This window comes from Lutra lutra, chromosome 6 (assembly GCF_902655055.1).
Source record: "Lutra lutra chromosome 6, mLutLut1.2, whole genome shotgun sequence".
NCBI classification, from domain to species: domain Eukaryota; kingdom Metazoa; phylum Chordata; class Mammalia; order Carnivora; family Mustelidae; genus Lutra; species Lutra lutra.
The window spans coordinates 54,252,138-54,277,942 of NC_062283.1; the positions used below are offsets into that span (position 1 = coordinate 54,252,138).

Genomic DNA, 25,805 nt, shown 5'->3' on the forward strand with positions numbered 1-25,805 from the left:
GGCACCTTCTAATGCATTTCATGGTTTGTTTTTGTTTATCCTGAGCCAATTTAACTATGCATTGGCGTCAGGGACAAATCTTTCCAAAGGCCAAGTTTTCCTTTGATTTCCAGTGGCATTTTTGTGTTATGTCAGAGCAGAGCCCATGTTAATCAGAAAATGATCTAACTGCTCCATTTAAATTAATACGTAAATGAAGGAAAGGTGCTAGACTAAAACTAGAAACTGGATGTACCGATGGCTACTACTCCATGCTTACTGCACTGGGAAGAACATGGTTCTTTGTTTTCAGAACTGTTTCTGGGCTACCATACATTTTGTTCTTTATGTCCCCTGTCCTTTATCTCTCCTTTCTTTCAGATGGCTCATGATGCATTATTTATTGAGGGCCTCTCGTGCAAGATGCAAGAGGATACAATGAGTAATGATGTTTGACTCCATGGGGCCTTATGGTCACACGGGGATGTCGATTAAATGACAAACTAAATAATCAATGAATAGATCTCCTTTAAAATAACTGCTCCCAAGAAAAGTATCTTGCACTTCTCTCTTCTCTGACAGTTCTGTGTTCAAATGTCCAGTTGGTTGGGTCAGTTGGCATTTGTAGAGGATATATCGGTTGGGGGTAATTCTCATGCCAGTTCCCCTCAGAGGATGCTGCATTATTTATGGATGGCCAGTCCTCATTCAGTGAGCTGTATAGTCAAGGTGCCATGCCACTCAGGACTTAGTAGGAAGATTTTTGCATTCAGGACTCTCTGGAAGGAGACTGTGTGTGGCCAGCCTCCTGGGCTTGTTAGCAGGTGTCAGTTTAACTGGAAGATGTTTCATTTGGCCTATCAATTACAACATGCTCAATAAACAGAAAAACTCATGGAGTTATAGAATATTAATAGAATATTAATAAGAATGTATAATATTATACAGGCTATCCTATCCAATTGCCTTATTTTACAAATAAGAAAACAGAAGCCTAGAGATTCTATAGTTTACTTAGTCACACCTAGTCAGTGGTTGAACTTGGATGAGAGCTCAGGTTACCCAACTCAGCCTGGTTTCATTCTGCTATACCATATAAACTCTAAGATGTTCAAAGTACCTTTTGGGGCACATATTAATTTATGCCTTAGAGTCAAATTAATTGTATATAGTCAGTTTTCCTAAGCTGATAAAATTTGCAACAGAACACAATAAATTGAGATACAGAATTCATACATTACCATTCATCAGAAAGATATTTCAAATACTAATATGCTTTTGAGACATTCCTTGATTCCCATGGGGGACATATGTGCTAATGTCAACATTTAAATGTGAGTGTGTATTTTGCTTAATTAAAAGTTCTATGAAAAACAGAAAAGTTATTCAGTATCAAAAATTCTTTGACGGGGGTACCTGGGTGGTTCAGTGGGTTAAGGACTTCAGGGTCCTGGGATTGAGCCCCACATCGGGCTCTCTGCTCAGCGGAGAGCCTGCTTCCCCTCCTCTCTCTGCCTGCCTCTCTGCCTACTTGCGATCTCTCTGTGTCAAATAAATAAAATCTTTTTAAAAAATTCTTTGGCAAAACAACAGTGGAATGATTAATGGAGTTCTAGCTATATGTTAACCCACTCAGAGATTCAGTATGAGTGTGTAATGCAGATGAGACATTTGGGGTTAGGGTGTTCTGTTGCAGACAGTCTCCTAGTTGAATCAATTGTAGTGTGTACAAGATGGTGCTGAGTGTACAAGATGGTGCTGGACACTGTGTGCAATTTCTATTGCACACAGGAAACTTCAGAACCAGCAGAAATTAGGGTATATACGGTCCAGTGTTGAGGAGAAGCAGAGGAGGTGGTGGTGATGTAGGTTGTTGGATGGATGCTTAGTGGGTTTGTGGTGAGGATTTATGCTAATTTGAGTCAAGAGGATATCCAGGTTTCTGAACACCCCAGTGCAGGTGGTTCATATTCTTCCAACAATGTGTTTGTCCTGGTTTCCTCTCAATGTGCATAAGGCTTTATAAAAAATGGGAGAGGGGAAAATGGGCAAGGCAACCCACTTTTGGAGAAGATAAAAATATTTCTGAAGAGCCTTTACCTTGTCGATGTTGTCTTTTCAGGGGGAACTAGCTGGAAATATGGCACATAGTCATATGAGGCTATGATGCTCAGATAATCTCTTCTTAAATTTGCCATCCTTTCCCCATAGATCTAAGTTTATTTCTTTTCCTCAGGTTTCTGAGCATCTGTCAGCCCTTCTTCTTTTTGAAGTCAACTCATCCTTTTCAGCATCTTCTGAACTTTGTCCCATCAATAAATGATTCGGTCTTGTGTCACTGATCTCTCCTTTACTAGTTCCTTCTGGTCAGTGCCTCTCATTTAGAACAAAACAAACCAAAATTCATGAATTCTGAGTCTTCCTCTAGTTGATATCTCTGCTGCAAGCTTCTCAAAAGACTAGTCTCTTGATGCAGAGCCATAAAAACCTGGGTGGATGAAGGATCAAGGTGGAGAGGACAATATTTGGCTCAGATATCAAGTTGGAGACCACCTTAAATCGTAGCTGTTGCTGAGTGACAGATCTGTAGAGGACAGCAAGGTGAGGCTTCCTCACAAATGCTGGTCCTGACCAAAATATGTGGAATCCCGTTTCAAGGTAAGACTCATTTATCTAAAGACTGGGAAGACAGATCAAAGCCTGTATCTCAAATCCGTAAGGCTGTTCATTTCTCAGTGAGATTTTGGGACAGTCTGACCCAGTGTCTTCCCTTCCTCAATCCCTTCCTTCCCTGCATTCCTCAATCCATTGTAATCACACTGGTTCCCATCTCAACCATTCCACTGATGCCACTCTCATCTGGATCATCTGGGCTCTGGTTGCTGAATTTAATAGTCACTCCTTATTAACTCTCTTATCAGAACTTCACTATTAAGATCACTTCTGCCCTCTGGACATGCTCTATTTTGTAGGCTTCCAAGACATTCCTCTCTCCTGGTTCTCCTTGCACATCTCTGCTTCTTCTTTAACCCTTGTAGGCTTCTTGTTCTCTCCCCACTATTAGTGATAGCCATACAGAAGCTGGATATTAATTATAGAAATCTGGTAACTTTATAAGAGACTGAAACATGTTTTCTTCTCCATTAAATGTTCTTATTTTAAGGCAGAATGGTATAGAATGATCAAATTCCTTCATAAAAACTCTTAGAATAGTCACTTTAAGATTTGGTTTGTTCAGTTAAAGATAGTTTCAGCCCCCTTATAAATAAGGGTGAAAATGACAAAGTGAAGAATTTGTTTCCAACATCTGTGATATAAAGAGGTTTTTAAGCCTGGTACGCGGATTTGAAGAGCCTGGCCATTGCCCTTTTGAAATATCACTGGAAATAGAGCATCAGGATATCTCTTTCTGGTCTTTGTGGTGCTACTTAGTGGCCATTTCAACAAAGTCCCTACCTCATTCCCACCTGAATATTTAGAGTATAGTGTTGGAAAGGAGGCAAAATTTGGAGAAAACTAGGTATTTTCATCTCGCTATTTGTAAAATATTTATAAAGCTCCTGAGTGAAACTTGTGCTAAGCCCATGCCTGATTCCCATGGTGGGGTGTCTATTTTGTGCTAATTAAATTGCCTAGGATTTCTACTTGACCATAATCTACAGTTTTCAGTTATCCCCAGGCTCCAACGAGACCATGATTATGAGGGAGTTAGGTTCCTGTAGACAAAGTAACTGGGTGCTCCTCAAGGTTCTGACCTCAGGCATTTTCTCTTTTCACATTGTCATCCTCTGGAGCTATCACGACCATCCTTAGAGTTTCAAATATGACCGCAAAATCCATCTCTTTGACTCAGAGCTCTCTCCCATTCCTCAGATTCATATCTAATGCCTCCTTGCTGTATATCTCCACCTGGAGGTCTTTTCAAAGATACCTCAAATCCTTTATGGCCCAAACTGAATTCATTGATGTCTATCTTAATGGACATCTCTGCCCATTACCACATATGTGCTGGAAACCCAGGGGTCATCTTTGGCTTTTCCATCTTTGTTACCTATCACACCTGGTTCTCTGATTATTTTTCCATCCTCATCACTTGCCTCCTTCCAGCTCTGTGGCTCAGCAACAAACTGCTTAAAGACTCTCCACTTAATCTCTTATTTCTTGCCATTACTAATGATCATCCTTCTGTCTGGAGTACAAACCCTCACCACAGTCCCCTTTACTTTTATAGCTCCCAAGCCTTCAAAATGTAGCTCAGATGTTCCTTCTCCAGGAAGCCTCCCCTGGCAAGGTCTCACTTCCTTTTGTTGTTGGATACCATTAAAACTCCCTTTAGAGTACTATTCTCCCAATATGAAACGTACACAACCATATTAGCTCCTTTCAGGCAAGAATGTCATTTTGCTCCTTTCTCTATCCTTACTTTTTAGGAGATTTTTGTAGGGAAGGCACTCATTGTTTCTGTTTGTGAAATTAGTATAATAGATGGGATTCTGCCTCCACTCCCCAATCATGTGAGATCCCACATCGTTTGAGCTCTTGAAACTCAAAGAATGTTTGGAGTCATCTGTGAATCTTTTCATCCTCTTTTGAGAGACTCTCTCTGTCCTCTGTCTCTGTGCTAGGGATCAAACTCCAGAAAAGAACGTGCAAGGGGCAGTTCAACATGGTGTTGTGTGTGATGGATACTGTGCTGTTTCCACTAGAAATTATTAGATTTATGTTATAATTCCTGATGAAGAGGCCAGTGGGTTGGTTGAAAAGGAAATGCCATTTGATCATCAGTGACAGAATCAATAAAAACCAGTTGGAACATATGAACTGTATGTAAATTACTTCAGTGAGAAGTGTCCAGATTACTTTCTTGCCTTTGATAAGCATTAAGAGCTATGAGAAGATTATACCTTTTGACTCAGTGATTACATTGAGTTTCTATTTTAAGAAGAAATCATTGTTACTGGAAGATTTGTATAGAGATATTTAACACTGCATTACTTATAATTTTAAAAGAGAGTGGAAAGATCCTAAATACCAAACATTAAGGATATGATAGAATATTATGTAGCCATTAAAATTATGTTGACAAAGAGTTTTAACAACATTAGGAAATGCATATTAAAATGGCTAAGCTAAGTAGAAAAAGAAGTGAATATAAAATTGCATATATGATGTAACTCAATTATATAAAAATGCTGAGAAATTCTGGAAGGAAATGCAAATAAAAGGTTAATGGCAGTTATCTCTAGGTAGTGAGATTATAAGCTATTGTTATTATTATTTTTCTTTCTATATTTGCATTTTTCAAATGTTTCATGATAAACATATGCCATATTTACATCAAGCAAAGCACAAATGTTTAATAACAAAAGTAGAACATGTTTTTCCTAGAAGCGGAGGTAATCAAAGGATTGAATAATTGTTTGCTTTACACTGATAAAATGATTTTTAGGTTATAAAATATCAAAAGGCAGCTATCTTGGGAGGTAAAAATATCATCAATATCCTAAAATAAGGATACAATTTGCAAGTTATTATAGTGAACCAGATTTTCATAGTTACTTTGCTGTTTTCCTTTTTGTTTTGTAGCTTCTACCTCTGCACCTGAGTCAGCTTTTAAATGGTCCCTTCCTGAAGCATGGACAGGCATTGAAGAGGGCTGGGGAGGACACAACCATACCATTCCAGGTCTTGGAGATGACGTCCTGATTTTACCCAGTGAGTAAAACAGTACGCAAATGAAATAATCACAGACAGACTAAACCAGGACAATCCAGTTGGGGATTATTTGTCATTTAAATATATGGTACAAATAAAGAATACGGGCAATCTTATTTGTAGGCACTTGCATCTACAACCTTCTTTTCTGAATTATTATAGGTGAAGAATTTCATAATCCTATGAAATCCAGAAAAAATTAGCTCAGCTAACCTTCATTAAGGGTGGAATAGGTAGTCACAATACCACAAGGAGTTATAATAATTCACTAATGGGATATTTTTCTTATGTGGCAGAGAACAGATTTGCAGAAAGTTTTAGTGTCCTTATGTTGGAAAGACATAGGTGTTTGGAAAGAAGCAATTTGCAAATTGTTTCTTTTCTTTTGCCTTTTGTGAATCTTTTAAATATAGAACTTTTAAACTTTAAATATAGAATCTTTCAAATACAGAAAAAATGATGAATAAGTTCTTTTGTTGCCATGATTTTTCAAAGATGATGGAAAGGGAAATGGATGAATTAAACAGAAAAATAAAAGTCTATGTACATATGTATATATGTATGTATGATCTGTCTGGCACTCTCTTCCCACATAGACACATAAGGAGGAAGATGTTTCTTCAGATAAACAGAAACACACACCCATACTTAAAAAATTCTTCTTTCTTAAAGATTTTATTTTATTATTATTATTATTTTTTAAGTAATTGCTACACCCAACATGGGGCTCAAACTCACCACCCTGAGATCAAGTCACTCACTTCACCAGCTGAGCCAGCCAGGTGCCCCCAAAATTCATTTCTTAAGAGCAAGTTCTTGAAACTCCCAGAAAATCTCCCTACCCTTAGAAGAAAATGTTTTTCAAAGAACAAATATATTCTCCCTAAAAAACCTAATTTCATTTGTGGCTCAGTTTGAACTTCCTAAGGTAATATTGAATTTCAAAAAATACTGGAAAAAGAACTTTGGGTCATCTGCAAAGTGCTAACAATGATAATATTGAACGTTCGTTGACAGCTAACAACAGGGCAGGAATGATTCTCCACATGTTAAATAATTCAACCCTGAGAAGAACTTCTTTGTGATATAAGTGATATTATCATCCCTATTTTTTTTTTTAAAGATTTTATTTATTTATTTGACAGAGAGATCACAAGCAGGCAGAGAGGCAGGCAGAGAGAGAGGAGGAAGCAGGCTCCCCGCTGAGCAGAGAGCCCGATGCGGTGCTCGATCCCAGGACTCTGAGATCATGACCTGAGCCGAAGGCAGCGGCTTAACCCACTGAGCCACCCAGGCGCCCCCCCCCCATTTTTTTTTTTTTTTTAGAGCTTTATTTATTTATTTATTTGACCGCACACTTGACCTGGGAGGAGGGGAAGAGGGAGGAGCAGGCCCCCCAGTGGGTGGGAAGTCTGAGATCCCAGGACCCTGAGACCATGACTGGATCCCAAGGCAGTTGCTGGGCCACTGAGCCACCCAGGTGCCCCCATCATGCCTATTTTTACTGACCAGGAAACAGAGGCCTAGGACAGGTAAGTCACTTGCCCAGATTCCTGCAGTTTGAAGTTCAGCACTCAGGACTTTAACCCAGGCAGTCTGACTCGAAGGCCTTATTCTTAACCCATCAAACGCATTCTCTTTCTGAAAGGACGAAGAGGGAATGAAAAAGAGTAGTTGTGTTGCTTGTTTTATTTAGGATAAAAAAATGAAGGCAGGATGATTAAAACATAGTAAGCACCTCCGGGCATGGGGGTGTGCTGGTAGAGCTGTGCAGAGAGAGATGAGGGACAAGGAGGGGGTGGGCTGACCAGTAGGAACTTCAACTATTATTATCATCCAACTCCCCTATCATCCACCTCTTTCAATGGAGAATGTAACTTTTTGAATAAACAAGCTCATGAGTCATTCCCATACGGAAGGGAAAAATCTGTTCTGTCTCAGCCATTTCTTTGATGAATGTAGCCAGCGGATTGGCCCTGGGCTATGGTTTTTCCCACTGAGCAAGCTGTTTCCCCCCACCCCATGCAGGAAGCAAGTGAAGCTTTTGAAGGTTGCCAAGCTTTTTGTATCCTTTGGGACCTTTATGCTGAGAGAGGAGTCGTCTTAGCTATCTCGCTGGGCACTGCAGTTGACTATATCATCCTGACTTTGGGGAGCCCCCAGCATTGTCTGTTATGCTTCCTTTGTTTGTGCATGGTCATTCATAAGATGGGCCTGAATTCTCCATGAAGCTGCTCTTAAGTAGCACAGACTAGATAGATAAAATAGCACAGATCAGTGCTTTGGGAAAAAGTGGGGCATGAGGGGAGAGGCCCAAGCACTGGCTGTGTAAAGTATCTTTCTTATTTCGAGAATCAGAGACATTAAGATTTTTTAACCATGCAGTTATTGTTCATTATTTCTGGTTTCCAAATGGAAAGATAAGTGAATGAAAACGGATGTATAATATGTAATAGATGAACTCCTTGTTGTTCTGTTGCCTTTTTTCCCTTCTCTTATAATTATGCTCTCTTTTAACTCCAACAAGCGATCTTACAGTGGCCAACATTTTAATCTGTTGTTCTGTTCCGTTTGGGGTCTCATATAGGAGCTTTTCTGGCTTACTTTTCCTTTCAGATTTTTGGCAAACCCTGATATCTTGACTTTTGATGGACTTAAGGTTAAATTCACCTTCTCTTTCTACTTGTGGTTTTGTATTCTTGACTTTTGCCTAGCTCTCCTGGTTTCACTCATTCTCAGTGATTCTCACTCATTCTCACTCATTCAATCATTCATTGAATCACGTAAGTTTGTTCACCCAAGTGTGGCCCAAAATAGACAAATACTGCTTGAGTGAAGTGTACAATCTCAGTACTGCCACCCACAATTTAATATTAGAGTTAAATCTTTTGAGTTTGATGGGTCTGATATAGCACAACTGTGAGACTATGCAGGTCTGTGAAAAATACTGTCTTTTCCTTTGAGCAGATACCTACGAATTAAGATTTTTATGATGATGCTGTTAATGATGATAGCAACAGATATAATTTGAGTGTTGGTGTATGCCCTGCATTCTACATGTTCTACATGGTTTTTCACAATTAATTCTCACAACCAGTTTATGAGTGAATCCTGCTGTTGTCCTCTGTTTCATAGTTGAGGAATCTGAGACACAGAGAGGTTAAGTAACTTGCCTAAGTTTCATCCAACTAGTAAATCAAGAGGCTGGGGCAAGAAATCAGTTTAATTCCAGAGCCCTCTTTATAGTGTTATTTAAAAACAAAAACAAAAACAAAAACAAAACTAAGCTCACCATCATCCCTGCCTGTTCTGATTCATCCAAATCAGATTACATATTGTACAGGATTTAAACTTCTCTACTTATTGTTCATATTGTCTCCTTCACTTGGAATTAAAAAAGGAAAAAAATAACCCAGCTATTTATTGAGTACCTAGCATATGTGAGATCCTGGAAGAATTCAATCTTACCACATCCCCTTTAGGTACAGATACTTGAGGAAACTGGTGAAACTTCCCAAAGAGGTATCTGATGTAACAAGCCTTTAGTAAAAGCATGTGCTTTACGTCAGGTAGCAAATGCAGTTGTATTTCAAGTTAACAGTTCTTTCCAATTCCGTTTAGCCAATGTTTACTGAACACTCACAGTGTTTGAGGCACTGTACCAGGTGCTGCTGACATGGGGCCCCAAAGTCAAGTCAGATACACCATGACCTAGAATAGCTAGGGATTTAGCTGGGTCAATAAAACACATGATACATAATAATACAACAAACAACTGGAATCAGCAATAGAAGTGTTTTGAATCAAAATGTCTCCGGTGAATGGAAGAGAGATGGCCTTGTGGCAGAAGAGGACCTTGAAAAATGGAGTAGGGATCTGAGGGGCCGTTAAGAGACACAAAGACCTATTGGGGAGTTAGTGATGCTTCGGGAGATGAGGACAGGCTATTGACTAGGATAAACCTGGATTCACATTTGTATTTTGACATTGACCAATTGTGTGGCATTGGACAAGGTTTAAACTTCTCTGACCCTCATCTGTAAAATGAGGGCTGTAATTAATATGGATGTCATGGTGTTAAAAAGATGAAATGAGATAATGTCAGTACACATGACCACTGCATAGAGTATTGGCAGTAATGGAATTAGAGATGAAAGCTGTGATTTTTAATGTATCAGGTGCTCTTTTCCTTCATTTTTCCATCTGGCTGCCCCCGTTGGCCTCTGGTATTAGCGACACTTTGTATTTGCTTTCCAATGGCTTATTATTTAATTTTCACAACATCCTTGGGAGCTAAATAGGTAATAACTATTATTACAGTAAAAACCCATTTTTACATAATACGATTTTAATGGAACTGCTGATTTTACAAAATGAAAGTGACTGGTAAAGAAGATTTAAGTGATACTTTTGAACCTCTAATATAATTTTATGATGTTTTGTGTATTTTAATTCATTAATAAAGGAAACGTGTAGAACATTCCCATCATTATTCAAATAGAATAGCATAATTTTTCAATAAAATTCTTAGGGTAAATTGCCTATTTCCATTTTCTGGGAAATCAATTTTATGGAATGACCTCAGACCCATCCTATTCCATAAAAACAGGACTTTACTGTACTAATAAAAGATATCACTATCTTAAGTATGGTACCATTTTCCTCCAAGGCGTTCTGTCTTTATAGACATTGGATTTTGAAAGAGCTGTAAATTCTTCTCAGTGGTATTATATGGAGTAAGCTAAGGTAATCATGAAGAATTTGCTTTGCATTTTAGTTTATGATAACTTTGCTTCCCATAAACAAGTATATCTGATTGTCTTTGCCTCCTAAATATGAAAGAATTGGTATAAATGCATTCTAGACATCTTACAGAGTGGAAACTAGTTCTATCTGCCATATTATACAAATTGTACTTTTGCAAGCATGAACGGTCAATGGGCGAAACAGTCCTGCTAACCTGTACTTCATGTTTTGTCCTGAAATGACCTGAGAGGATTTGTATACGATGCTTCCAGTGCTTTCTCTGAAGGAATTTCAGCCATGACAGGATGATACCCTTTTCACACAGAGCTGGAGTAATGAAAGGAAAATGTGTTTTAATTCCAAGTGATAGGATTCTGTTCTGAAGGGTACAGATATGATATCATATAGCCTCCAGCACAGTTTGTGTGTGTGTGTGTGTGTGTGTGTGTGTGATATTATTCACTGTGTTCCTTTTTCTGTATCACTTTGAACTGTCCTTATTTGAAGAAATGAATGGGAGAATACTGTTTTTCCTTTATAATAGTTCTTCTGTTTGTTCTGATTTTTCAATACTTGGGTATTTTAAATGGCAGAGAAGCTCATCAAAGCCGTGTGATGTTCAAAGATGGCAATATTTAACGCATTGCTTTGTTAAATCACAAGGCATTAAAGTTGGTGATATGAGGTGAAATGATCATAAATCAGGAAGTAATATTGGGGGGAGAATTGCTACAGAATGTTGTAATCATAGCATTATTAGTTTGATTTACCTTTTCTTACTTGAGATTATAACTACTTGAGGATAAGATACATGTAACAAAGATTTAAATATGCAAAATCAATTAGAAATCAGATATAATACGTATTATGTTACATCCCTGTAGCTTGAGTAGTTTTCAATATTCTGACCTTGACCCATTTGGATGAGACCAAAGAGTCTTGCAAACCATCACCCCATTTGTTCTGGATTAGTGGCAAATGGAAAAGGGAAGAAATTTAAGCTTAAGTTACTGGGGTCCTTTTTATGAAGCGTGGCATTAGAATGGTGACTGACATGTTCTGGAAATCTATTTCTATTTAACAAACCACCTGGAAATTTAATAGCTCAAAGCCCACATTTTATTTTGCTCATAATTTTGTGGGGAAGACTGGAGTATTCCTCTTTGGGATCTTCCAGGCATTACAGAGAGATGGTGGCTGGAAAGTAGTGATCTGAAAGCTCAGCCTGGGCTATGTGGTTTCAGATGGCTAACTCCCGTGGCTGGCAATCTGTATTGGTTATTATTGGCTGGGAGCTCAGTTCGGGCTGTCAACGGAGAGGCCTCAGTTTCTTTCCATGTGGGTTTCTCTGTGGAGCTTCCTGGGCTTTCTCCCAGCATGGCAGCTGGATTCCAAGAAAGAGCAGGCTAAGAGGGAGTTCTCCAAGTGTGAGCAGTCCAAGAGACCTGGGTGGAAGCTGCATGTCTTCTAAGTCAACCTTAGCAGCCTCAGAATATTATTATGACCACTGCATTCTCTTGGTCAAGCGAGGCACTAAAGGCAGCCCAGATACAGGGGAGGAGACTTGGGCTCTGCCCCTCAACGGGAGGACCAACAAAGAACTTGCAGCTGTCTTTAATCTCACTGCTGTGTATGTGTTTATATATGTGAGTGTGTGTGCAGGCATGTAATTAGGAGCAGATGTACCTGACTTATTTCAAAAGGCTTGAGGTTTTAGGGTCTGCTAAATTTGTACTGTCTTTCCTCTCTGGGAAGAATTTATTTAGATTCTGTTGGCTTACCTGAATCAGAAATTGAAGAACGCCAGGAGAGAGATTGTCCAAAAGATTTCAGTTTCTTTATTCTTTACAACTTATGATGCTTGGTGGTCTGGTATTGCCTTTTTGCTACCCAAAAGTAGGATTCTTTGCATGGAACTATGGGCCCCTGACCTGGGACTGCTCACTTTGAGGTGGGGGTCGGATGACAATGTTTGGGCTGCAGCATTTGTCCATATTTTCACACGCGCAACCAGAAGCCTCTTCTTGGGAGAGAGGAATGTGCTGGGCAGAGGGGAGGAACAGACCACAAATATTTTGAACATTTTATTTCTTTGAGGGCAGAAATTAAAAGTGCTCAGGGAACACAGTCAGGATTTTCTTTTACTTTATTTAGAATATGAATGGGAAAGCTATTCTTTAAGATTTTATGGGTAAGAACAGATGAATATGATTTTTTTAAGAGGTACTTTTGACACAGAAACTAATCAGTATTATTGCCAAATAAATAAAAAGAAAATCTGAAACCAGAGATCAAAGGATCTTTAGATACTGTATAAATCTCCTTCCTTCTAGGCAGTTCCTTGGAGGAGCATATAGACCGTGAACGTTGCTTAATGGTAAAGGGTGTTAAGGCCCCGTTCTTCCCACAAGAAGGAAAACTCCAAATCTCAGGTTTCATGGGGCAAGTGCTTCCACAGACCTCCCCAAATAATTCTGAAATATTGAATGTACATTGGCTTTTCATATATCCATTAATTTAAGAATGTACTATAGAAGCTCACTCTTGAAAGCAATTTAAGTGTAAAATCCTTTGCAATATGGAGTCCTTTGATGAACTGAATGATCCTCTAGGAACTGGTTTTATTCTGAGGTGTCTTTATGTGGATTTACTTATATTAAGCAAATATTAATATAGATGTAAAATATGGATACAATAGCACTGTTGATGCTGCCAGGGAATTTAGTGGCTATCTAATTCAACTGAAATGAGCTAAGGTAACGCAAGTGTTTTAGAAACTGTAAAATGCTGTGAAATGCATTATTATTGCCCAGACTTCTGCGGATGTTGTACCAAGGATAAGAGCAGAATTTCTGTCTCCTTGTTCTCAACCCAGTGTTGTAAATTGCCTCGTGAAATTTATAAGAAGGGATATTGTTGCTTTATTTGTTGTTTTACATTTCTGTTTCCTTAAAATAGGATTACATCTCCAATACACAGTTGTAGCCTCAGGAGTTCCTTCTAGTTGCAATGACCATGATTCAGATGGTTTCTTATGAGTTAATAGTAATAGTACCCAAACTACTGACTAAAGCATATAACAGAGTGCCCTTTCAAGGAGTGGACAATTCCAAACAGGAGTCGAAATTAAAAAAAAAAAAAAGTATTTTTATGGTTACATAGGTTTTCTCCATCAAAATTGAAGTCCAGTTAAAATAACAGCAGCACAGAAATTTTACTCCTATAAGTGACAAAAGGAGCATTATTTTGAAAAATAAGTCAAAATAAGTTGATCTCCTTTTCCTAATCTCAATTTGTCAATCTCTGCTTGACTCATGGTATTTGTTTCTGGGCTAATTAGAACTCACTTAGAATCTTCTCTTGGGACCCAAAGTCATGCAGGCCCTTATACTCGTTATGGCTTGCTAACTTGCTGGAAACTAATGAGAGTTCTACTTGAACTGAGTGGTTTTCCAAGCCCTTTGCTGTCATTACTCACCTGAGAAACATACTCATTGTCATAGCCCATTAGTATTAGCATCATAGCAATTTTTTAGGAGGGGACATATTTCCTCAGGGTTTGCAGATCATAATTTGGGGGAAGGGCAGGGTGGCGTTGACAAGTGTGAGGTACTAAGAGGCCCAGGGCGTGTTTTTGGTAGTCACCCCCAACTGGAGAACCACGCTTTTATCAGTTTACAAACTCCTGCTCCAGGCTCAAAAGTGGGACCTTCCCAGGCACCTTCTGTTTCAATCTAATGGGTATGCTTATAAAACAACCATGGTGCTTTTCCTTCAATTTCAATAGATAGGATATCTTTGCTGCTATAACAACTTCTTTCTCCTCCATAACCTCTGCATACCTCCATGCATAGTATACTAGTGCTTTTTTAAAAAAACTGTGCATTATTTTCCTAAGTACTTTTAAGTATACTTTGACCTTGACAGTATAAACTACCAGCTTCGTAGTAGCAATACATGCATTGGTGGTTGCCATGGAAACATGCTACTGTGGTGGGAAGCAGAACTGGAAGGTCTTGGCCTTTTATTAATTGTGAAGAATAGAGAGAATGAGCCTGAAAAGAGTACTCAGAGCTTTCGTCCATGTGTGAATTGCTAGGGATGCCATCAATAAAGAGAGAGGATGCAGGGGAAGGAATAGATTTAGCAGGGAGGATAATACATCCCCTTAGACATATACTAAACTTCATGTGCAGATGCCTGAATGGTAACAGGAAATGTGGACCAGAAGTTTGGGAGGGAAGCCAGTTGGGAATCTAGACTTAGATTTGATAATCCTCAGAAGAGTTGACTGAGAAATCCCTGGGGATTGAACTAGGTTAGAGCTAATAGGAGAGCCATCACACATGGCTACAAGGAGAGGGTAGGACACAACATCTTGGAAGAGATTCTAATTTAAGTGGCAGGAAAAGAAACCAGAGAAGGAGCAATCGTGAAGCTAGGACGTGAGCTAGGACGGTAGAAAGCAAGGAAAGAGCAACACAAGATGGTGGGGGTGGTTGACAGTAAATGTTCCAAGGAGGACAAGGGGGATTGGTCATTTAGAAATTGCCTGAGGATAAACTGCCTGCTCCTTGGGAGCTGCTACAAGTCAAATGCAAAATCTAATGCTTGTCAGGTCTTACACTTTCACACATCTACATTGGATCCCTGTGGAAACCCTTGTAGAGGTCAGTGTCTTTAAGGACCCCCCATATCTTTGTTAAAATTAAAAGCAATCACTCTCAGCACTTCTAGGGTGGCAAACAAGTTGTTCCTGGTCAAGCTTTGGTTAGAATACTAAGTGTTCTAAATTAATAGGCTCCTATGATAGGTTAATTACAATAGAATAGGTCGGGAAAATAGATGATAATCTCTAAGATATCAACTGTCATTTCCTAAAGGGGTATAGTATTATAGAAACACAGAATAGGACAAGAGACGATTTTTTTTTCTTTTTTTCTTTTTTTAAAAAATTTTTTATTTCTTTTCAGCGTAACAGTATTCATTGTTTTTGCACCGCACCCAGTGCTCCATGCAATCTGTGCCCTTTCTAATACCCACCACCTGGTTCCCCCAACCTCCCACCCCCCGCCCCTTCAAAACCCTCAGATTGTTTTTCAGAGTCCATAGTCTCTCATGGTTCACCTCCCCTTCCAATTTCCCTCAACTCCCTTCTCCTCTCCATCTTCCCTTGTCCTCCAGACGATTTTTTAAAAATATGTAGTGGATTGTGTATAATTCTTATGATGAGTTTCATTCTGGAGGTAAGAGTTGAAGGTCATATTTAAGACAGGTAGCATCATCAGAGAACCTCCAATTCCTTTCAACTTCAGGATACTGAAGGCAGCAGCCATAGATTTTGATATTTATTTTTAGGTGTTGATGTTAGGAACAAATTTCTTTAAAGTCATTAGTAAATAGAATGACCAGCTCCTCTGGTATATCCAGGACTTTCGGTGATAACACCTAGACGGTCTATGGTAAAGTAGGATGGGTTAGTTAGCCCACTAAGAAATCACTTTTTAAGTTCCTAACAACCCCATATTCTATGATTTGCCTTTCTACAAATTTGCTGAGAATTAATGCATTTTTTCATGCTTTAAATAAGTAAACTGATATTTTACCTGGTTTTATTCCCTCAGGAAATTTGTCTCATGGAATTAATATTCTTTGAAGAGACACAGGAATTTCTTACAAGCGAAGGGGATCTGAATGATTGCATATGCATTTTGCCCTCCTGGTTGGGGCTGGGAAAGTAGAGCCAAGTAAGGAACAGCTGCCCATGGTGTCCTTAATATAGAGCAGGGCTTTTTTTTTCACTTGCTCTAATTGAATTACATCTTTTTTCTCTTTACATCATGGTCTGTTTTTCCATGTAGATATTCTTGGAACGTAGAATTAAATAATTCATGATTTCCCAACTATTGATTTAGTAGGTATAGCTGCCATTTCTTGAGTTGATTATACTTTCTTGAGGTTGCTTTTGGAGTTTCTTCATATGCAGAGCTTTATACATAAAAGAAGTGTGTCCAGTGAGGAGGCCCTTCGGCAGGACAGAAAGAGCATAGGGAGCTTGCTGTCAACTCCCGAGTCACCATGCTTTTATGCAATCCAGGAGTTCTTAACTTTTCATGTGCTCCAGGTCTGATTGGTAGTCTGGTGAAACCTACATCCATTCTCATAATAATATTTTCCATGCATAAGATAAAATAGGATTATAGGGGTACCTGGATGGCTCAGTCAGTTAAGTGTCTACCTTTGGCTCAGGTCATGATCTCGGGGTCCTGGGATTGAGCCCCAAGTCCTTCTCCCTCTCTGCCTCTGCCCCTGCCCCCTGCTTATGCTTGCTCATGCTCTCTTTCAAATAAATGCAATCTTTTAAAAATAGGATTATGAAAGAAATCAGTTATAGATTTATATTGCTATCAAAATATTAAAAAAATTGTGATATTTATGCTTCTTTATTAGAGCATTAAATGATAATATCTAGTGCTGATTCTGATTACTATCATAATTTAAATATTGTGGTAGCTATTCTTCAAAAAGTATTGCCATATATTCCTTCTCTCCCTATAATTGTATGCTGTTCCTCTCCTGGAGAAGTCGGGGCTCACTCCTCTCCCTTTGAATCTGAGCTGACCAATAGAATGTAGTAGAACTGATGTTCTGGGACTATCAGGGGTAGGTCACAAGAACCCTTATTTAAGATCTTTTTGCCTGAATGTCCTATTTGCTGTTGGGATGCTCCATTTCAGTCCCTAGGCTTAGGCTATGGGAATTCCAGATCGTGTGGAAAGGCCATGTCTTTCACACTGATTGCTGGCCCCAAGTACATGCTAGCTTTTAGGCAACACCAATTACCAGCCATATCTGTGATCCATCTTGGATATTCAGGCCAATTGAGCCCCATCGTGGGGTCCTGCTGACAACTCTGATAGAATTTTTTTTCACCTTTATCTGAAAACACATGACAAATCTCCTGTTTTGTCCTTGGGCCAATATTATTCAGGATTTCTTGTAGGGTTAAATAAGGTCTTGTCCATTAGGATTCCACATGGGCCCTAGAGGAGTTAATGGCCTCCATGCTATCCAAGAGAGCAAAAAGTGACAAAAAACTTCCCCTGAAAGTCAACATTGGATCTTTATCCCCCAAATTGATTTACACTTATTCTGTCATGCCATTTGCACACTGTGCCTGATACCAAAGCAGAGTTCAGGAATCATGAATATATCGAACAAATATTTACTGGGCACATGATTTATTATGTTCCAGGCATTTGGCCTTATAATGGGGATAAAATGGTGTGCAAAACGGTTGTAATACGTAGGTGGAACTTACTGCCTGGTATGAGAGACAGAAATGTAATCACACATACAATTATAAACTCATAAAATTAACAACTGTTCTGTATGAAACATTTAGAAAGTTCTGAAACCATATATCATGAGGGCCTGGACTGAAAAGGAAGGGAATTCAAGTAAGTGGACCAGATTGTAAGGCTAAAAACACCCATTTGTATATTATTATTAATAATAAATTAATCCAGAATTTCTCAAATTGTTTCCTGTGAAACTGGCTCTTTTATAAGTATCACATGGGAGAAAGATAACAAAGTCAAATGAGCTTGGAAAATTTTGGACTAAACACAGAAGAATAACTTCTTTGAGTCTGGTCTTTTCAAAGCCTTTTTATATAGGAATATGGATTGTGTAATTTCCAGAAGGGATATAGTATGTGCTGTTTCTCAAAGATGTTTAAGCATGTAATCCTTTTATTCATAAAGCAGCTCATGATGTCAAAATTTTGGGGAAACACTCTGAGTACAAAGTAATCTCACATTTAATCTAATCCTTGCAAGGGCCCCGTGGGGTTGCATATTCATTTGTATTAGGTAAGATTAGGTCTTCTGTGAATAACAAAGACCTCAGATAGAAGTTTAAGTCTACTTAATAATAGCAGTCTGTTCTACAGGGTCAGGGGCTTGGACTCCATTTATCTTCTTGTTTCACCATGTGTGGCTTTCATTCCCAAAGTCACTCTGTGGTCCAATATAGTTGCTGGAGCTCCAGCCATTGCAACCACATTTTGAGCAGCAGTATAAAAGGATTTTTCCTACAAGTCACACATGACACCTCTTCTTACATATTATTGGCCAAAACTTACCTGAATGGCCATAACTAACTGGAAAGGAAACTGGGAAATGTAATCTTTTGACTAGGTAACAAGATATTCAGCTAAAAATTGGAGGGTTTTTTTTTTTGTTTGTTTTTGTTTTTGTTTTTTACTAAGGAATAAGAGGGAAAATACTAAGAATCAGCTGGTCGTCTCATTTTACAGCTGAGAAAAATGGGCCCCAAAAGGGGTGCCCCCCCCCAATCTCAGAGATCGTAGAGATGGCACAGACTCAAATCCAAACCTCCAGATTCCTTGGGTCTCTCTAGTTCATTACTCTGCCCCTATTTACACATTTGGGAGGGATCAGAATAGAGCCTTTGAAAAAATGTGATATAGACAGATAACGGGTCTAAACCTGGTGATCCAAAGAGATAATGCCACGTCAAGCTTATTTTTAAGGGAAAGGCTAGGAATATATCAGAGGCATCTCCCATATTTAGAAAGTAGCAACACTTGGTTAACACAGTCTGTAAGGAGGGTTGTGACTGCCTCTCACAATGGATGTATTATTAAGACCAGGACTCATGTGTCAGGCTGCTGTGTGCCCGTCCCAGCGTCAAATGGCTTGTCCTCCCGTTTTCTTCATTGTAACATCAGTGACGCTCTGCCAGCCCTGGATCCTGTCCTGAAGCCATCTGTTTGTCGCTCTTTATTTACATGATAGCATCACCTGATGGCTATTTAGTGTCTGGATTAAAAAACATCCCTCTTCCTTAGATCGAGCTGGGTTTTTGTCTGGTTTAACCACAGTGGCTAATCCCTCTGACTGCATTTCTCAGTCGTGGGCAGAGAGACGTGGCAATCAGGCCAGCGTGGAGGGTTTGCACAAAGGTGGTGGACTCATTGCGCTGTGTCCGGACTGGCTGGGCTGTGCTTGGCAGCCCAGGGCAGCTTCGCTTTGTTGTCTTGGGGCCCATTGTTGGTACCAACAAGAACTTGTCCCTCATGTGTCTCCCAGTGTCCAGGATAGCCCAGAACTATCTTATAGCCCAGAACTATGAGTGTGGGTGCTCTTCACATCTTCGTTAAGTAAGTGGATGAGTGAGCGAGTGAGTGACTAGTCAACTGGATGAACTCTGATTAAATCCCAGGCCCTCTCTTCCATCCATAGTGACGATGCAGCTACTGGACCTGGGATCGATCATCAGGAAGAGTCGCTTGTTGGCAAATGCCTTGTCTGTTTGTTCTGGGGGACATGGCTCTAGTTCTGAATCAGAGTGTGGATACCGACATGCCAAATCCCTTCTCCTCCCTTCAGCCCATCACAGGGCAGGGGCCAGGGTATGGAAGTGCTTTCTTCTTGAGACACCTAGGTAATGACAGTCTAGAACAGTCTCCTCTCACAGACACTGGTGTTTGTAATTCCAGTCTTCACCATGGTGGCAGCTTTTCTTTCCAAAATCCTGGGGAAAAGGAAAGTGGGCGGGATTCTGGGAGTAGGATTCAAGCTCATCCATGCTAACTCTGGCAGAGAAATATAGCCATGTTCTTCTGACGTAGAGTGGGTCCCAGAATGCTAACACCTAGATAGATCCTCCTGAGGGACAACTGGAAAACCAGCTCCTAGAAATACAGATCGTTCTCAGAGATTCTAAAGTTCTGGTAGTATGAGGGCAGAGGCTCTCCTGGAAGCCCATGACTCCCCCTCAGTCCTCAGGGGAAATATATTGCCTCGAGTCCTCTGACTTCACCCGGGTTGCTTTCCTTGTGCTATAAGGGGGATGGAGAGCTTGCTTCACAATTTGGGCTAGCCTCAAGCTTGATAATGACCCCAGATGGCTGAGACAAGGTGTCAAGTTGTGATCTGTTGCCTCAATCTCTTATGAGTTACACAGAGATTAGCTGGTCTGGAGCATGTTACATCATCACCATCTTTGATTACTCTCCTTATCTCTCTTTGCCTTCATTTAGTTGATTTGCTTTTGTGAATGGTATATGGACATCTATCTACATGCATATATATGAATGTGGGGGGGTGAGTCCATGCATTCGTTAGCTGTCTAATAGAGTGGCTTCCAAAAATGGGCACGAAAGGCAATCCATGGAAAAACAGATAGAAAAATCCTAAAACCTTTATTTTAATTTGTTTTTTCCCTATCCCTTGCAAGTTTTACGTTTGTATATGTTTGATGATGTAGATAATATGTATTACATTGCAAATTTATCATTAAATTTATAAATAAATATTGAGAACAGGTGATTAAAATTTTATTCATTTAGAGCAGGAGTATTTGGCATTTATTTGAATTTTAATACCACTGTACTATTTAATAACTATAGTAAGAATATCCTTTAAAAGTACTTACTTATAAAATATGGGCTGTATATGACACACGTTATTCAGTATGTATATGGTTTTACAGAAGCTTTTAAAATTAGGTGATAGAATATAAAATTAGAAATTTGACTTCAAGAAGCTTAAACGTAAGTTAACCTTTATGGAAATCTGGAAAACTGAAGTGGTCAAAAGCAGCAAGTTTTAATTTTCCTAAGGCCTTGGTCTTTTTTTTTTTTTAAGATTTTGTTTATGAGAGAGAGAGAGAGAGAAAAGGAGGAGAGGGAAAGGGACAAGCAGACTTCGTGCTGAGTGTGGAGCAGACACGGGGTTCGATCCTACAACCTTAAGATCAGGACCTGAATCAAAGTCAAGAGTCAGAGGCTTTACCTCCTGAGCCATCCGGGTGTCCCCAGGCCTGGGTCTTTTGTATTGATTTTGCATATTATTTCAGAAGCTTCTGAGTGTTTTCAAGGGAGATCTCAAAGACTCCGACTACAGAGCCCACTGTGATCTGGCCTCATCACCAACCACTTCCCCATGTGCCTTAGTGGCCTAATCACACCCATCTGCTTACCCCTCTGGGGTGGAATCAGCTACTTCTCCTTTCCCTTCTGGTGTGCCTAGCTGTCCCCACCTCCCCTCTTGGCTCCCCTCCCCTTTCCACAGAGAGGTGTCACTGTCATGCTGAGAATCTTGTCAAACAACGGTTGGGTGGAGGCTGGTGGGTCCCTAAGAACCTTAGCAACTGACTGGGAGGTGCTGACCATGTTGGGGAGCCCCCGTGGTCTGCCAAGGAACCCAGTCTGGGAACCATTCAGTGCCAGGGTTCATTTAGAACCTTTGAGCCAGACACTTGTTCTTTGTGAAATGGGCTTCCCACAGGTACGAAGATGCTCTGTGCAAGAGAGCTTGTGCTCATTCCTTTTCTTAATGGAGTTCCCCCAACTCTACTATTCCCAGTAGGTGCCTCCCATTTCCCTTCTCTCCCAGGGAGCTGGTGGCCTCTCATTCAAGCTGCTCCTCTGCACAGCTTGCCTCCTCCCTCCTTCCTGCACCTTCCACCTGAACGGTTGATGGGCCTCCTGTGGATCAGCACCTGAGGAGTGGAGGGGCCTGGTGCTGCTTGCCAATCAGGAGCTAGGAGCGCTCTGGGGATTTACAGCCTTGCCAGCCTGCAGGCCTCCCGCGGCTTAGCATCTAGGTGGTTGACACACCGCCTGTGGTTTTAGCAAGCAAGCAGCTTGAGGATGTTCTGTTTGCTGTGAAAGAGTTTCAGAGGTTACCTTTCCTCATTTGCATTGTGTGCGTGCACCTGTTTTTGTTTGTTTTCTTTTCCGGTGAAACTACAAAAGGAAGAGTATAAGAACACACCAGTGCTTGCTTAGAGCCTGGACAGTGGCTACTGCAGAGGGACCCAAGTTTTGCTCTTTGTCCAAAAGTTACAGTCTTAATTGTGGTACTGGTGAGGGAGTCACTTGTAACTGAGGGGGTTAGAGAGGTGTCGTGAGTCTTTTATGCTCCTCGCGTTTGTTCCTGGTGTGTATTTAATGGTGTCTTATGGGTCTAAATGAATTAAAGTGGCTTCTCACACCTCTTGAATTATCTTATTCATCTGGAAGTATCACTTGAGATGAGGCAGAGCAAGCCAGCCCCACAGTTCAAGTAAGGAGGGAAGGAAATAGTTAAAGGATTTTAAACTGCTAAAAAGGGCTTTTCCATTTTTCTGGGAGAGCAGCACTTTGCATGGAAATCACAGCTTTTATACATTAAGTACTGTTATGAGTCTCTTCCCCAAAGCTGTGTGAGAAATGTGCATTTCCCCCCTCCCCGAGGGAAGAGCAGAACTAGGACTGAAGGTGCACATATCTTCATGCCAAGGTTTTTCAGGTGACAAAAAGAAGGGAGAGGCGGGTTGGTATTCAGAAAATAGAAGATTCATTGGTAACAGCTCTGCCACACGGGGCTGAGTTCAGCTCATTCTGGGAGGAAAACTTTCACTGCAATTTTTATAAACTCTGTTGTTTCACTATCTTCTCTTTTCCCATATAATTCCACCATTGCCCATCACAGGCAGATGGAAATCAATCATGTTAATAAGGAACATGCCAGATTATTGGTACCAAGCGCTGAACATGCCCTTCAAGATCTCAGGTTATTTGAAGAAGAGTGGTCAGGGTCTAGTTAAAACCAGAAAGCCATAAGCAATTATCAACAAGAGATGATGTGGAAAATAGCAGAGGTATTTAAATTTATTTTTTTGAGCCAGAGAAGAGCATGAGTTATGTAAATATAAGGCTCTAGAAAGACAGGACACATTAACAATACTCAGAGCCCAGAGCCAGAATATTCAGATGGAGCCTGACATAGGACAAAGAGCTCTGTTCATCAATAGTTTTGAAAAGCTATACATTATATAAGTAAAAACACACTTTAGAAAGATTAATATAAGCCCAATGGAGAATAGCAGTTATCCAAGAGGGAGCAACAGGAAGGGGTTAAGAAATTCTTTGATATTTTGCTTTGTGTATCTTTATATTATTTTGCACAAGAAAGATTTTTCATATATTATTTAAACTTTTTATAAAAGAATAAATTTACAGAAGTCAAAACTAACTGTAAGGAGGTCCAATAGTATATGAAATTGGGTGTATAAGGAAAGAAAGGAAAGTATTACTCCTTTATTTGGGTACAAAGGGTAGGAAGGAAAGTATGGACAAGGCAACAGAAATAAGACAGATCTGGATTTGGTCCTGACTCAGTCTTTACTGGTTGTGTAGTCTAGGGAATGTTACTGTAAGCCAGGCTTTCAAAAGTGTGGTCCATGGACACCTTGTTTTATTACTAATTGCAGAGTTCACCCAAAATGCAGATCACTAGTATTTTACACAATCTCAGGGGATTCTTACACACGCTCAGGTTGAAGAACTTCTGCTCTCTGTCTTGGCTGCCTTGTGTGTAAAATGTGGTACCAATGTCAGAGCATCTTTATGAAATTTTGGTGATATGCATATTTATTAAGGCAATGCGTGGCACATTAAAAAAGCCTAATTCACATTATTATCTTATTATTTTAATGGGCATATTATTACTAGTAATGTTACTATTAATACCATACATTAATTACTGCTACTTCAATTAGATGCTGATATCACAGCATCTTTATGAAGGTTCAGTGATATAAAATAGTAATGCAATGCCTGGCACCTTAAAAAAAACTGAACTCCCATTATTATCTTGTTATTTTAAAGGACACGTTATTACTGGTAATACTATTACTAAAACCATACTGAAATTACTGCTACTATTATTAAATTACTGCTACAAATCTTTCCCATCATAAGCATTTAAGATGAATACACTTTGTAACCCTCATAACCATCTTATTGGGCACTATTACTATCTTTTTTATCATGCTAGCAAGCTGAGACTTAAAGACCATAAAGTTCGTTGGTAGAGGGACAATATTTGGACCCAGAAGTCTGACTGGAGCTCTTACGTGCCATGCTAAGGATGGCTTCATTTCAGCATGAAACTATGCTCTAAGTATTCATAAGTGACTTTTGGAAAAGTTAATAATTTGTGTTGGTGATACTATCATATCTGAAGAGAAAACTATCATATCCTTTTTATATGGCTGCATGATATTCCAGATTAGGAATATAAAATGATCTTACTGATAAACACTGAAGATTTTTATTTTTCTCAGTTTTTTGCTTTTACAAAAAAATATAGTAGCAGAAAGTATCCGGAGACTGGTTTTTATAGTCTCGCTCATACTCTGTGTAAGGCCATTGTTCTAGAAGCAGGAAAAGAAAAGATGGAAAAATTTGGTTACATAAAAATTAAAAACTTCCCTATGATCAAAGAAATTGCATGCAAAGCTAAAATTCAAGTGATGAGGACAAAGTATTTGCAATACACAGTACATGACAATACATATTATTATAATATAATATACAAAAAAATCCTATACATTTTTTTCTGAAAAAAGAAAAACACTAAGGACTACCACAGAGAAATGAACAAAAGGGCCAAAAAAAAAAACCATAAGAAAATTCTGAACCTCACTACTAATCAGGAGAATGTTAATTTTAAAAAGTTAGGTATTGAGTGCCTAGATGACTCAGTGGGTTAAGCATCTGAGTTCAGCTCACCTCATGATCTCAGGGTCCTGGGATCAATTCCTGCATCGGGTTCCCTGCTCACGGGAAACCTGCTGATTCCTCTCCTTCCTGATCATGCTCTCTCCCTCTCTCTCAAAAAATAAATAAAATCTTAAAAAAAAAGATATCCTTTTTATCCTTTTTTGGCTCCCAGATTAGCTCAGATTACTGAGATTATAAAAGTTAGCAGTTACTGTGTACTTGCTGTTTGCTATCTATGTGCTTTATACATTGACATTGTTATCCTCCTAATAACCTTATTAGATATATTGGATATGTATGATTATTATCCATACTTTATAGATGAGGGTTGAGTTGAAACTGTTCCATTATTAACATTATACATTAATAGTTATAAATCTATAACTTGTACTTTATTCTCTGCATCCTACCTTTTTTATATCACACATCTTCTACTTTTCTGGATTTACTTTTTGTTTGCTGACACGTATCTTCTAGTAATTCATTCATTGAACAACTGAAGAACTTTGATGATCTTGTCCATTGTTTTCTAGCACACAAGACTGAATTCCATTTGGTTTTTATTTTTTGTAGGTAATTTGTTTTAATCTTTGGAAAACTTAAAGGATTTCCTCTTACCCTCTGGACTATTTTATTATGAGGATGTATCTTTGTTTGACCATGATAAATTATTTCCTTAATGGTTTTCTTCCTGATATTTTGCTAGTTTTTTTCCTTTTGAAACATGTAAATAGATCGATGTTAGGTTTTTAGGGTATATTAATTGCTTTATAAGCTTTCCCCC

The 25,805-nt window shown here is 39.2% G+C and overlaps 1 protein-coding gene across 1 annotated transcript in view; it reads left to right on the forward strand.

Annotated features, from left to right (window-relative positions):
- The window catches only part of LOC125101596 (fibrocystin-like), a 269,137-nt gene that overhangs the window by 223,115 nt on the left and 20,217 nt on the right, over nt 1-25,805 (forward strand). The window contains 1 exon segment of the mRNA XM_047731988.1: nt 5,566-5,694. Coding sequence (XP_047587944.1) covers nt 5,566-5,694 — 129 coding nt within the window.